At 37.3% G+C, this 15797-nt stretch overlaps 1 protein-coding gene across 9 annotated transcripts in view; it reads left to right on the plus strand.

The window, feature by feature from the left end:
* Positions 1-15797, plus strand: part of ptprt (protein tyrosine phosphatase receptor type T) — a 233346-nt gene that overhangs the window by 59897 nt on the left and 157652 nt on the right. For all 9 annotated transcript variants that reach the window (XM_052559577.1, XM_052559568.1, XM_052559569.1 and 6 more), the window contains exon 3: positions 15295-15566. In XM_052559577.1, the coding sequence (XP_052415537.1) occupies positions 15295-15566 (272 nt within the window). The remainder of the gene's footprint in view (positions 1-15294; positions 15567-15797) is intronic.

Genomic DNA, 15797 nt, shown 5'->3' on the forward strand with positions numbered 1-15797 from the left:
AAGGCGGGAGCTGATTGGTGAAGCCACGTCCACCGAGCGCGACGGCATTGTCAGCAGCGGCAATCCACCTGTCACTTAAGTGGCCACGCCCTTAATTATGCAGAACTTTAAGGCTTAATATAATTTAAACGGACGAGTTATAAAAAAAATTCACCCCCCTCACAGTTGTCATGAAGGGCAAAATTAGCAATATAGACCAAAACCATTTTTTTGAACCAGGCTGTAAACATGTTTTTTTCTGCTGTAAAGTTGGGCATTTTAACATGGGGAGTCTATGGGACTGACTCCCTTTTGCAGCCAGCCTCACGCAGCCAGTCGATGAATTGCAGTTTTAGTCACTTCCTTATTGGCTTCACGAGAGAGAGGTTGCCGCTCGATATATATATATATATATATATATATTTTTTTTTTTTCTTAGAATATCCAAGGATTTGTGAAGTAGTGGTGCACAGGTAAAGTTGGTCTAGAAACCATTTTCCTTTGAATTTAGTAAATGGAGGCCCTCGTGATTTATAAGTGCAGTGCATCTTCTGCAAAAATGCTTTTCATTGGTCCTCAAGACTTCCTACACAGCCACATGTGGTCTGCCAGTACTTCCCTGTCACTTCCTTTCTCTTTCTTCCCCTCTATGAAAGATACAGTGTCATTTGACCTAGTTTTTTTACAAATACAGCTGAATTCCTCTGTTTTCTCTCTCATTCCCGCTCTGATGGTTTTAGTGATGGAGAGAGAGAGAGTGTGGGTGAGTGCTTATTACTTCTATCTCCACCATGTCAAATCCAGGGGATGTGGAAAAGGTATTTTTTATAATACCACCTCACCCCCTTCGCTAAGGACTGGCTGTCCCTCGTTTTTCGTCTTCGCCTGTCAGCCCAATCTTCAAATCTCCTAACTGTTGAAAAGGATGAGTCTGAGAGTGTGTCTGGCTAACCTGAGAGACAAAAATGTTTGATAAGAGCGAGAGAAGAGCTTTTTTTGTTTTTGTCTATGGTCTTTTTTGCCTGTTCCACAGCAGTATATAAGTCATGTCAATATGAAATGGCATTAACAATACAAATGTAGTTTGTTGTGTTTCTAAATAAAAATGGATGCTCTACTAGAAAAAAATCAGGTATAGGTCTGGACTTGATTTTATTTATCAAGATGGTGACAAAAAAGTAATAAATAAATAAGTGACATGACATACAGCCAGGTATGGTGACCCTTATTTAGAATTCATGCTCTGCATTTAACCCATCCAAAGTGCGCACACACACACACAGCAGTGAACACACACACACACACAGCAGTGGGCAGCCATTTATGCTGCGGCACCCAGGGAGCAGTTGGGGTTTTGGTGCCTTGCACAAGGGAACCTCAGTCGTGGTATTGCAGGCCCGAGACTCAAACCCACAACCCTAGGGTTAGGAGTCAAACTCTCTAACCATTAGGCCACGACTTCCCACATACCCAAATGTGAGTGTTAAATAGATTACAAAGGACTTTTTCTGTAGCACCACATCATCTGCTTTTGAAATACGTTACAGAAGTAGGCTGTGAATGACATATATGTCGACGTTTAGCCTGAATCTCTCTGCAGTGTTATTTTTGTATTATTTATATACAATTGTAGTATCTATTGATATTTTTAAATTTGCTTTTATGTTGATATTTTTATTACTTTGATATTTTTATGTTGAGATTTTTTATTTGTATTTTAGTTGTTTAGATATGTGCTTATGTAATATTTTATTTAAGTTTTTATATTTCTGTTTCCTTGAATTTATTTAGATTTTAGTTCTAGTAATTTTAGTACTTTTCTAATTTTCTTGTAAGTTTAGGTTTTCATCTAATAGTAACATTCTATTTGATTCCAGCTTTATAGCACTAAACAAAACTGATTTCTAATAGCTTTAAAAACAGAAAAGCTGTCTTTCTGTTATTCATTTGATTTTTAACAAGCCGTCATGTACTACTGAACACATCAAGATGTTGTTGAGATTACAGTTGTATTCAGACCACTTTCCTCCTAAATTTAATCAGCGATTATGTGTGTATTTGTCTTTACGTGAGCAGAAGAGAGACAATGAAAGTGCTTTCATCCTCAAGAGTCAGTAAAGAACAAAACAATACGTGTTGGCTGAGAATTACATCACTGTTCAAGATCTAATTATGTCTGAAGAACATAAATCTGCAATATTGATATTTATTATGGGTGTGCATTTGTTTAAGGCAGAGAGGTGATTTATCTCAATGTGTGAGTGTATCTCACACCTTCTCTCTCTCTCCGTTCCTCCGAGCTCCCTGACAGAATGTCATTAGATTCGTGTTTACATGCATTCTTCATGAGAGATCCTGCTGGAACCATTAGCTAATTATGGTCATGATTTGATCGCTTATGGATTAGTGCACTAGGCCCAGTGTTAACTACATATAGCATGCTGTCTTGCGTGAGTTATACATAAGAGTGAATCTGTGTGCCATCATGCATGTGTTTGATGGAAATCATCAGGACAGGCTAATGCACACTAAATATTACCTTTGGACAGGTGCCCGCTGTTTTCCCTTCAGCTCTGAAGACACCTGTATTGACCCCTGAAAGCTCTTTTAATTATGTGATGGTGGAAATTTTTCATCAAGCCTTGAGATTTGAGTTTTGAAGGGAAATGGAAGGGGTAAGATGGATAGTAGGAGGAAATGTATCTCACGATTAGGCTTCAGGTGTCCACTGTACACCCATAAATCATTTACATTTAGTCATTCAGCTGACACTCTTATCCAAAACGACTTACAAATGAGGAACATCACGAGCAATTTATCATTAGAGCCAAACCCCACCTTTCAAGAATCAGCTAGAGCAAAAGTAAAAATGCAGAAATGTGCCAGAGAAAAGAGAAAACCTAAATTGTGCGTTTCATTTGTGATTTCCTTTGGAATGCTCATATAAATCATGCCTGTTTCCACACTTTCACACGCAAATCTTTAAACCAGTGTTGAGCAATGTTTCAGTTATGTTATGTATTCAAATGAACTGAACTGAATTTCCCCGGTGGCCAGTAAATAATAATAATAAAAAAAAATAATAATAATGTTCTGGCCAAAAATAGTCTTTAGCAGGCTTGAAACTATATTTTATATTATTTCATTGTTTTCTGCCATTCAAAAGTTACATTTTCTGAAATATTATTACAGTTTAAATGAACTGTTGGTGTTCAACATTTACTATAAAATTCAGTTGTGTTGCTTGATGTCTTTTTGGAATCCGTCATATATTTTTTTACAAAACCATGAAATGCAAATTCAGAATACGACGCAAACCTGCAATAATTAAATGTTAACTAACATAAATATCCTTTATATATTTAATCCCATTTTATTAACCAAAGTTTTTGCTGCTGACATTCAATGGTCTAATTCAACCATACTAATAAAAAAAAAATGACTTTAGATAAGCAACATCATTTATGCATCCTCTACTGTACAGACGTAAAATTAACATTTCCTTCAGACTGCAGCTCATTCATTTAACTTTTGGCGTGAAATGGCTTTTACATTTGCCAGAAATATAACTTTTTATTATTAAGAATAAACAAGCAAGCCCATCCCAGGTGAGACAAAGTAACATAAAAGTAACATAATGCATTACTTTCTAACTAAGTAGCGCAGTTATTTATTTTTCACAGCGAGTAATGCAATACTTTAATGCATTACTTTTAAAACTAACTTTCCCCAACACTGATAGTGTAAGCAAACAATACATAAAAGATGCATTTTGTCAACTGGCCAAGCCACATTTTTGACCCTGATTATGCAATGGTTAATGTTTGTATTTTTTTCCCCATTTTTCTCTTCGTTCAACTTACTTATTTATTATGACTTGTTTCCCATTATGAGAGATTGTTTGTGATGCTCTTCATCTGTAAAATATCATGGATAAAATTGTCTGCTAAATGAAAGGTTTTAAATGTACTTGTCTCTTTTTTAGCCATGTAGTACAGTCCAGTCACTGAACTTAACACAAAATCAGAAGTCCTGAAGCTTCTGTATCTTCTCTCTTTAGGAGTAACACAATAGTGTAACCCGCTAAACTTTTGAATGTTACGCTCCTGTCATTGCCTTCGACCTCTTCTATTGTTCTTTTCTCAAGTTAGAAAATGCGAGAGCCGCTGAAAGACTGAGTAGCGTAAATTCTGTCGGTGTCATTTTTTCCCTTGGGTTTACGATTCTCACTCTAGATACCTGTGAAGAGAAATCATCACTAACATCAAACCAGAAGAAGAAGAAAGAAAGAGACAGAAACAGCATCCTGCCCTAAAACAGGATAAATGTCTCCCAGAATTCCCATTTTCCCTCCTGGCCTCACAACAATTGGCCAGAGTTTGATAAATGACAGGCCTACAGGACCAATGACAGTTTTGTTGCTCAGGGATATTTTTATACCCAGTAGGGTTTTTAATGATAGATAGCCTCTGGTATGAAAGGCCTGCCTACTTTTTTTCCTTTTGTCCTATTTGCTCTGTCACAATCTAAAATTAGCTAATGTGATGGAAAAATAACCAAAACCTTGCTTCTGTCTCAATCTCTTTCAGTTCTAACAATTTTTTGATGTCTAATTTTAGTGTAAAAACAAACCACATGCTGTGAATAGTTTATTTATTTATTATTTTATTTTCTGTACAAGCTTTTTTCTTTTTCCCATTGCAGTACTAGGAAAGAAGAATCTCAAATGAGTTTTATTTATTATCTTAATTGTTTCTCCTATTCAGCATTGAGTTTAGATGAAGTGATATTCAATAAAGAGATGCCTCTCAGACATTTCACGTGATTTTCTCAACAATGTCTCAATCTGTGCTCGGATTTGCTAAGATAAAAAGTTCTGTATTAAGAAATTTCAATATGAACTTTCAAGAAACCTCTTTAAAACATATCTTAAAATCCCCCGAGACACGAAAGCAGAACTCTGTTTTCCGAGTTTCTCAGCTGAAGTTTTGATTGTGTTGGTGTCTGTGACCTCATCATTAGTAGATGATCCCAGGCACATCCAACACACAGCAGCCATCAAAAAGTTAGTGCTTTGTTGATGTTTACACCACGGCGTGTGTCTGTGGACATTAATAAAGGACACGTGTGTGTGTGTGTGGGAGGGAGGAAGAGAGGCTATTAAAGAGTGTGTGTGCAGGCAGGTCTGGATCAATATCACTACACACCATGTTTTTAGCCCTTGTCAGTTTCATGATGCAGCGTGTCCAATGAAGTGTAAAGTTTCAGTTTGTGAAATGTGTGTGTGTGTGTGTGTACCCTAAAGTGCTGTAAACCCCAGGCTCGTGATGCTCTCCATGCCACCACTAAAGCAGAACAGACCACTGGGCGATGTTCCAGTTGTAGGTCATTATCCCCTATGCCATACACCCTGATTCCTGCCAAGTGTACTTCCTTTTCACTGACTAGTACACTCTTCTAAGTAATCATGATGCCACACTTTAGGCAAGAGCATTTTTCTTTCCCTTTGTTTTCTGGCTCTTTTTTATACTTTTATGCACTAAATGAGTTCTGGCTTGGCTTGTCCATCTCTGCAACAGACTATACAGGTCAACTTTCATTTCACCTTTGAGAATTTATAGGTATCAAAGGATTTGATTTTTAAAAAAAAAAAAATAAAATAAAAGTAATTTAAATTTAATTAATACTGAACTGATTGGAGCTGAATAATGAAACTATTGTGATTCTACAGCTGCTTTGTGGCAGAATTATGGATTAGTTCATTTTTTTATTTGCATAATTGACTCTTTTGTTTAATACTGTAAAGCTGCAGTGAAACCATCTCTATTATATAAAGCGCTATAAAAAATAAGTTGACCACATTAATTTTAGTTTGATATTATTTTTTACGTTTTTGTTTATTTATTTTTTTTACTTTTATTCAATTTAATTATTATTACTATTTTTTATATTTGTATTATTTATTTTTTATGTATTTTAACTTTAATTTATTCTTAAATTAAAAATGTATATTTTTTCATTAGTATTAAAATAAATGAAAATTTAATTAATTAATAACATATAATAAATGTTTGATTACCACAAAAATTATTTTTACTCGTCCCTAGTAAATAGTGAAATAGTGAAAAAAAATAAAAATAAAAAAATAAAAAGAGTATGTCTGCAGTAATACACATACTTAGTGATGGCTTTTACTATACTTCCTCTCTCTTTTCCTCAATATTTCTTTGTCCTTTATCATTCTCTGTGATCTTCCTCCTGCATTTCTTCCTGCAGCTCTGACGCCCTTCAGAATGTTCCCCAGGAAACCCCTGTGGAGTTACATCGGACACGTCTAATTTCCAACTTTACGAGTGCAGCTTCTGTTTTCATTTTGACCCGGGGTGGATTCATCCTGATTGTTATCTGTGAAAGTCTTGTCTGTCACTGGGATGTGAGTGTCTCAGCTTGGCTTTCAGCAGCCATCCCTGTGTGAAAGCATACGGACAACCTCAAATAACCGGCTTACAAAATCGCTCGTGGCTCGCTCTCAAGGGCCCAGGAATGCACTTCCCTCTGTGAGGTTGAAGAGTTCAGCGGGAAATATTTTATAGCAGCAGCACTGGCGAAAGTGTCCAATTGCTCTCAAGGGAGCAGTAACATGGACTGCTTAAGCAGCTACGGACTTCTGCCCACCATAACAGTTACAGAAGCCAAGATATCTACCAAACACTGGCAGGACAAATCTCTGTCGGTGTCAAGATATTAGATGCGTTCCGATTTTAAAGTGACAGTAGGACTATTAAACACACAGCCTACTGTCATTACTGTCAAGGGATAGCTCACCCTCAAATTTCATTTCTGTCATTATTTAGTCTCAGTCACATTGTCCCAAACCTGTGTTAATTTCTTTCTTGTGCTGAACACAAAATAAGATATTTTGAAGAATGTGGGTGAACTATTCCTTTAACGTTAAGAAAACAAAAATCACTCACTGCTCTTGACTGAAGAAATTAAAAACTAAAAAGCTAAATTCCTAAAAGTTGCTTTAGGAATCAGTTTATGCAGTGTTTTATTTTTATATTTGTTCATTCAGTTTCTTGAATGCTCCTACTAAATACACCTATTGTATCTGAAAATAAATCACTGTTTGTTTTATTTATATATTCTGTGTAGTTGTAATTTGTATCTTTGTCATTCTTTTATCTTTGTTATTGAAAAATAAGAACCATAGATTTTATCTTCACCCTCTTTGACCTAAATATCTGTCTTTCTGCCTCTCCATCCGTTGGTCAGTCATTAGTTCCATTTTTCTGTCTATCATTCATTCATTCATTCTAATCAGTCAGAAAAGTTTTGCTAGTAGGAAAGCCTTGCAGCAGCAGTAACAAAGGGGACGGAACCAATGGTGGTTTGGGGTCAGTTGTTTTAAAAGTCACTTTCTACCAGTATCCCGATTGCTGCCAATTCACTGTATTTTTTATCGCCCACTTCTAAATATGCTCTCCTTTTGTGTGCATGGAACTCAAGGACACCTGGTCCATGCACGGGAAAGACCGCTCTCAGCAAAAAGAGAAGTGATACTAGATTTATGGCTGTGTGACTAGGTGCAATAAGCATCAAGTTCGCCTGGTCGCACGCTGCCAGCAGGGCGCCGCTGTCGTGCCCCTCTTCCCGGCCACCTGTTCCTGTCATGAACCTGGACGTGGGCCGGCAATAGGTGGGCCAGGGCGACTGTAAATTTGGAGCAAGCAGGTCTTCTGTCCCAACACAACTCTTAATTTGACACAAATCTGTTCACCTAGAGCTAAATTTACTTGTTACTTGAGGGTAAATGGAGCTTGAGTTTAAATTGGCTTTCTCAGCTTCAGAAAATACTGACAAAATTGCACCTTTTTAGACAGTTCCTTTATCATTTTAGATGGTTCCACTTACATACACATATTTGCAGTCTGTCAATTGAGATTTATTATTGCGCATTCTGTCATCTGGACTGTTTCGCAGAAAATATGAATCTTTTTCCCGAAATGGAGATGTGTATCTGTTTAAAATGTATTTTTAGATGTTATTGGACTCTTTTGCATCTCCCTTTATCTTTCTCCCTGTTGTATTTCTTCTTCCTCTCCCTTGTTAGTCTAGCTATGATCTCCCCAGGCAATCTGACCGCCTTTGGATCTTTTCAGACCTTTCCTTTTAGATGCTAATAATAAATAGCCAGTATATGATCAATTTGAGACAACCTGAGTCTAATTCAGCTTCTTGGCCACTGAGGGAGACTTTACTAGGAACTGATAAAAGGCCATCCTTTGTTCCAAAATGAACACACACACAAACAAACAAGAATAAGAAGCAGAAGAATCCTTTTTTCCTTTTGAACCCCTTTCTGAAATGCAGATTTCATAAGTTCAAATAACCATAATTCAAATGCCAAGATGCCCAGTTTCAGAAAGCATTCAATCCAAGGAATGCTAAAATAAACATAACAAATTGGACCAGGATTCTTGAAATCTGCATGCGCAGCGGCCACAGAAATGATCTTGAAATGCTTAAAAATGTTTAAATGTCATGACACAAACCAGGTGACATTTATTATAAAGAAAGACAGCTTAAGCAGTTAAAATCAAGTTTCTCAAACACTATTGGAACATGTTCATAGTTTATGTGATGGACTTTTGATTTAATATACTGTATTTTTCTGACTATAAGTCGCACCTGAGTATAAGTCGCATCAGTCCAAAAATACGTCATGATGAGGAAAAAAACAACAAACAAAAAACACAAGTCGCACTTGACTATAAGTTTTATTTATTTATTACCAAGTACCGAGAGAAAACATTACCGTCTACAGCCACCGGAGGGCGCTCTATGTTCTCAGTGTAGACTACAGGAGCACTGAGCAGCATAGAGCGCCCCCTTGCGGCTGGAGACTGTAATGTTATTCTCTTAGTTCATTCCTCTTGGTTCATGTCAAATTAATTTTGATAAGTCGCACCTGACTATAAGTCGCAGGACCAGCCAAACTATGAAAAAAAGTGCGACTTATAGTCCGGAAAATACGGTACTGTATTTACTAAAAATTACAGCTTAAACCAATTATTAAAATTTAATGAAGTTTTTGCCACTTGTTTCAATATTTTTTAAGACTATTATGTTTTCAAATGTATTTACTTACATTTTTAAATGTGGTTTAAAGGGATAGTTCACCTCAAATTAAAATTCTTCATTTAATATATCTGTCATATCATATACCACATCTTTCTTCTGTAAAGCACACAATAAAAGAAGATACTTTTTTCCTCATGCAGTGAAAGTCAATGGGGTCAAATGGTATTTGGATATTAACATTCCTCCACCAAAGAAAGAAACCAGGAAAGCATGAGGGTGAATAAATGATGACAGAATTTTTGGGTGAACAATCCGTTTAAGAATCTAATTACTTCAAAATACTGCCACTATATAATATGTTTGTAAAACACATTCTTATTGTGTAATATTAATTAGCTGTCTGTTCTGTTTAAAAGTAATTGGCGGGCTCCCTATTTGCATCTGCATTTACCCTTGATTTAAATAGTCCCTGTATCAACATCAGTTCTCCTGTAGCCAATCAGCAAATGGAAGTCTAGTGAAGCAGAAAGCGTGAGCTGGAATCCTTAACCACAGATGAAGTTGTATCTATTGGATTTGCCGTTGGCCGATTCCCTGATTTGCATTAAGGTGCCCAAGTGTGGAGTCTTCACTCTGATAATGACACTCCAATTATTGATTTTCCACTTATCGGATTACCACAGTCTCGAGGGTTTGCGACAAGGTCCACCGAGGGCCCATGAGAAAAGGGCATCGCAAGTAAAGGCTGGGGTGATTTCAAAGGGCCATGACGAATTGCGGCACACAGCCGGTGGGTCTTGTTGACTCTACGCCAATCACGTATCATTTGGCGCGACAAGCAGGGCGAGGCAGTTTCTGCTCGGGTTGAAATGGAAAATGGGCGTGCATGTGTGTGAAGAAATAACAAGGGCTTCAGAGAGGAGGAGAGGACATGGATAGCCCCATATCATGAAGGTCCATTACACATCCAGGGCAGCAAACATATGGGACCCGGCTGAAGTAGCCAACTGTCTCCCATCCTGTCTCTCTGCCATAAAAGCATCCATTCCATTCCTTTTACGCTCACTTTCACATATACACACTTCTATGAAGTGAGGAGGGATTTGGGGAATTTACTGTGCTTAAATGTGTCAAATGGGCCACAGCGCAGATCCACTGTACTCTTGAGACCTATGGAGAGTATGTATGTGTTTATAAAGGGACAGCCCATCTGCAGTCTGTCGTTGGGGGGGGGGGGGGGTGTTTTAGAATCAGGCGGGCATCTTCTCTCGCTTGCAGCTGCTCCAAACATAATGATTGCAGCTGACGCATCACCATTTCCTCTGAAACAGGGCCATACAGTGGACTTCTGATATGAACCGGCAAACTGTTATTTATTCATAAATTAATGATCCAGATGTATCTGATGTTTACTCTGATGTTTGGGTTAATGGTAAAATGAGCTAATATAATATTTGTATCTTTATTTCAACATACTTGAAATAAACAAACTTGTCCCTGTAGCTCAACTGGTAGAGCATTGCACTATCAAGCACAAGGTTGGGGGTTCGATTCCCTGGGAACACATAATAGGTAAATATTGATAGCCTGAATGCCCTGTAAGTCACTTTGGATAAATGCGTCTGCTAAATGCATAAATTTAATTTAATTTAACATTAATTTGAATACAAAATAAAATATTTAAACCAAAATGTATGTCAAAGTTTTTGTTTTTAAAAATGTATTAGTTTATTTTTTATTTCACATGCTTAAAAATAACCACTATAAAAATACAGTAAAACGCACATGTTTTTTTTTTAGCTTTTATTAGTTACTAACTGTTGTTTGGCTATTATTAATAGTTACCTTTTCAGAACTTTTTTCAACAACTCTGTACTCGTTGCAGATTGACATGTTGATTTAACCAAGTCGCTACAAATTGACTCATTTTGTGTTTCACATGTCATTTCAGCTTTGTTTAGATTTGGATGTGACCGAAAGTGTGATGTCCGAGTGTCTGAGTTGTTTACTTAGTAATTAGTCTGTCCATTTCCACCATTTGAACCCTCTCAGGTCATTTGCGGATCAGTTGTGGACATGATAAGTGGGAATTATCTCATTCACTGGGTAATTGGCCAATTATGTCCTATCATGTGACTTTGTGACTGTATTTTGCTAATGTCCCCCTCAAATTCACACTGCAGAACCTCAGTTAAGAACACAATGAGCTCAACAGAGACAAAAACTGTTGGATGGAGTCAGTTAAGAAATTGATCTCATATTTCAGTGTATACACAACTGTTTCAAACTTTGTGGTTGGTGTTTTTTAAAGTCTCATGCTTTTTGAAGTCACATTCTCACCAAGGCTTTATTTATTTTATAAATATAACTGTAAAACAGTCATGCTGTAAAATATCATCACAATTTTATATATAATATACAATTGAATATATAATCACAGTTTTCTATTTTAACATGTTATCATGTAATTTATCCTGTGGTTCCGATCTGAATGTTATTATTCTAGCAGTTATTACTCTAGTCTTTAGTCACATGATCCTTCAGAAATCATACTACAGTTATATGCTGATTGGACACATTTATTATTATTATCAATGTTGAAAACAGTTAATATTTTTTATGGCAATAGGAATACCCCCCCCCCCCAGGATTCTTTGATGAATAGAATGTTTATAAGACCAACATGTATTTGATAGAAGTCTAATAGAAGATTAAGAGAAAACAATAATCATACTGACCCCCAATTTTTGAATGATAGTTTCAAAAATATTTGTGTTTTTTTTTTTTTTTTCATCTGAATGTTTCAGCACAAGCTCAAAGCATTCTGACCTCCAATATATGCTTCCATACCTCTTTAAGCTCTTTCCTCGCTTCCTCCCTGTGTTTTTTCCTCTCAGCGCATTAGCTTTTCCATGGTATGGTGCATATTACCACCCTTGTTTGGCTCGGTGGTAAATAAGTGCTTTATTGTTCCCAGGTTAAAACTGTCAGGCAGGAATGAGAAATGCCGTGACTTTATCTGACCGAGCAGCAGAGGGCCCAAAGTACAGGGACCTGCCATAATTGCATATTAAAGTGACAACTAGAAGAGATTTTGCTATTTGTCTTGTGGGGGATCATATTATGATGGCGGGAATGTGACATTTAGTGCAAAGAGCTCCCAGTGGAAATACTCAGAGGGAATAATGACTTTCACCGGCAAGTTCTCCCGGTACTTTGCAGCCACACGCAGAAGAATCCTCTTCGAGAAAATGAGTTGAAATTGCCGCACAAGGGCCAGGCGTCTCTAAGATTGATGTGAATTGCAAGGCATTCTAAAACTGCTTCTCAGATGTTTGAACTGACAAATCTTCCAATCAAGGGCGTTTAGACATAAATGAATTCATGTAACATCTCTTCATATTAACGCAGGGGTGACAGCTGTCAACCAAGCGGCACTGAAGCGATACCTTATCTGGTTGCCTCGTGTGGCCCCTATGAAGATGTTTTGCAGACTGTTGTGCTGTACTAGAAAAACAGTAATGGATCTGCCTTGACGTTGGTCTCGAAAGCCACGTACTGGTTATTGGTTGATGTGAACAGCATTAAATCACTAGTAGTGCAGCTGTGATTCTGTGAGACTCTATTTTGATGATGGCACATTTGCTGATAGTTGAGAACGACTCTCATATTGCTATCGATTTTAGTAAAGGAGTTCGCCAAGTGCTTCGTTTTACTCCAGAAGCTATTTTTGTTCTGCAGTAAGTATTGAAAGAAATGTGTTTATCTGTGCCCACAGTTGCAGGAAAAGGAATTATCATCCAAATAGTGTTGCCCTTGAGAATGCGCATAACAAGTTGTGCATCAAGCTCAGGTATTTCTTAGACTATTCCGAAAATGACTTTTAATAATATTTTGATTCATCCCAGAACTCATTAATACACAAAATGTAAGTGCCTCCAATGCATTGGGACTCCGGGAGGTAATTGAAATCTGGTAATATCACTGAAGCAATTTGGAGGCTACGTGTTTTTAATCTGTTTTCAAGCAAGAGCTGCGGCAGCATCACATTCTTCATCCTAAAACATTCATTTCCATTTCGGAATTCTCATGCAAAGTCCCAACGCAAGATTGTGCCAATCACAGGCATGTTTGTAGTGTTGTCATACTCACGCTGGCCGATTTGTCAAGAATGTGTCGTGCATCCAACAGTCCACTTGGAATAAAACCTGTTGAATTATTTATCATAGAACCATTACATCCGATTTCACATTAGCTCAGCTTAAGACAGTGTAATCTACTGAAGCGGCCGATGGTGTGATTGAGGACACTCGTATTGACCGTGGTGATAGGGCTGATTGCCTACTTGTAGGTTCGCTCTAAATTACCTCTCGGTTCAAAGGCTTCACTCTGCCCGAACATATATATTGGCAATCATCAACGGTAGGGAATATATAGATGTCTGCTCGGAATACCTGATGGAAAATGCACGTGGGCCGAGAGGGTTGAATATGAAATGCAATCAGGCGAGTTCACTACCAGCCCGCTGTTTAGGGGGCCTTCGCAAGATTGGATCAGTGTGCGGAATTGATTGGCCTCATCCCAGGCCTCAAGGTTGTGTTGATTGATAGATGCGATGCGCTCGGGTCTTGTGATCATGTCTTAGCTAATACTGGTGATGAATGGGGTGTTATGGCAATGGCTTCCTCTGCCCACCTGACAAGTTATGCATGGTGATTTAGCACAGCCAGGCAGAAAAGTGTCAGGAAAAATTGGGACTGATTTTGCCCTACGTATGTGATGTTTTAACATAGCCCTTAACATATGCACACTGCTTGAGGTAAGTACGCCACCTGGATCCAACCTGGTTCGACATTGGCGAGCTTTCAGAAGTTCTGATGAAATACATTTTTTGCAAGCAAACGTGTATTGTAGTAGATGGATATACTCCAGTTTTTGCATGTCACAGCTTAGAATAGTCCCTAGTGATGGGATATGCATATGCACACGGCTTTGGAAATACTTCAGAGGTCTTTCAGTCACTAAATCATGAGCAGACCAGTTCTATAATTGCTGTAAAAACACTATTGAATAGCCAGAGTTTTGACTGATAACCTGGCTTTCACCTTTGTTAAGGCTAAAGCCTTTTACTTGACATAAATGAGTTGAACTCTTTTGTGAGATTTTTTTTTAAGAACTTGGAATGAATTACTATAATTTGTCAAAAGAAAAAAAATGCTACCTTTGGGTCTTTAGCTTAAATGAATGCTTTTCCCTGAGGAAGGTGAATCATTGTCACTTTTTTATCAGAAAAATCTTGATTTTTGTATTCTCTGAAGCCCTGCGCTCTTTCTTCTTTCTAACGCAGTGCCGCTGTTGGTAGTGGCTTGTACAAAACTACTGTATTCATAAGGCTGTAAAATGGCATATTGTTTCATAAACTTGGAGTAAAATAGATGTAAAGCTGTCCACAGAACCATTTCATAAATAGTGCCTCAGCACTTACAGTTTCAGGGTGGTTTTATAGCAGGCGTTTACCCAGTTACTCGGTTATGTGATGTGTTCTGCTTACAAAGGCACAAAAGACCATGAACATGATTGTGTCGTGTAAAATGACAATGACTATGATAATGTAGCCTTCAGTGTGGGAATATGTATATCGTACATCAAAACATTCTGTTCAATAAGCGTTCTTTTAGGAGGTCTATTCTATTCTGAGGTTGACAACTTCATTTTGGTTTATAACCATTTCATGTGGAAATATTCTATTCTGGAATATATTTTTTATATTATATATTTTGTTTTTAAAAATGTATTATTTTTCATATTTATGTCAACATATAAAATTGAACCAATTTGTCTTTTTTTTTCAAGAGTAATTCTATTCTATTCTATTCTATTCTATTCTATTCTATTCTATTCTATTCTTAACTTCTGTATGTTGTATTACTTATTACTGAGTAATAAGAAAGTGTTACTGAATCAGTTCAGTATTCAGTTTTTTTAATGATTCTTTAAAATATTGGCCCTAAGAATCAATTGCTAAGAAACACTTATTGCTTTGTTACAGCTACTACATTTCCAGTTGAATGCAGTGAACTATATTCTATTCAATTCTATTCAATTCTATTCAATTCTATTCAATTCTATTCTATTCTATTCTGTTCTGTTCTGTTTTGTTCTGTTCATTATTTCAATATGTTTCCATACCTTTTTTACTATACCTATTTCCATATGCTACGCTACTTCTAGGTTCCTTCATGATGGTGAATGCTTCGGGTCGTGCATCAGGGCAGAAGGCCCACCTGCTCCTGCCCACGCTAAAAGAGAACGACACCCATTGCATAGACTTCCACTACTCCTTGTCCAGCCGCGATGGGACAAGTCCCGGAACCCTCAATGTCTATATAAAAGTGGATGGTGGACCGCAGGGGAATCCCATCTGGAATGCCTCAGCACCCGTCACAGAAGGCTGGGTGAAGGCTGAACTCGCCATCAGCACCTTTTGGCCCAACTCCTATCAGGTAAGCATGACAATAACAATGATAGAGTCATGGGTTTCAATACAGACAATCTACATACTGTAAGAACATTTTCTGGTTTAAATACAAAAATAAATAAAAAATTATTGATAACCATATTAAATTATTTTTTTGATTAGCAAGACTCCCATGGTCATTTAGGTTGTTTTTAGCAGGATGAGCCACATAGCCAACAAACGACTAGCAGCTAAAACAAGTACTGAAAATGTTGTC

The sequence above is a fragment of the Carassius gibelio genome, chromosome B6, assembly GCF_023724105.1.
Source record: "Carassius gibelio isolate Cgi1373 ecotype wild population from Czech Republic chromosome B6, carGib1.2-hapl.c, whole genome shotgun sequence".
In the NCBI taxonomy this organism is placed as follows: domain Eukaryota; kingdom Metazoa; phylum Chordata; class Actinopteri; order Cypriniformes; family Cyprinidae; genus Carassius; species Carassius gibelio.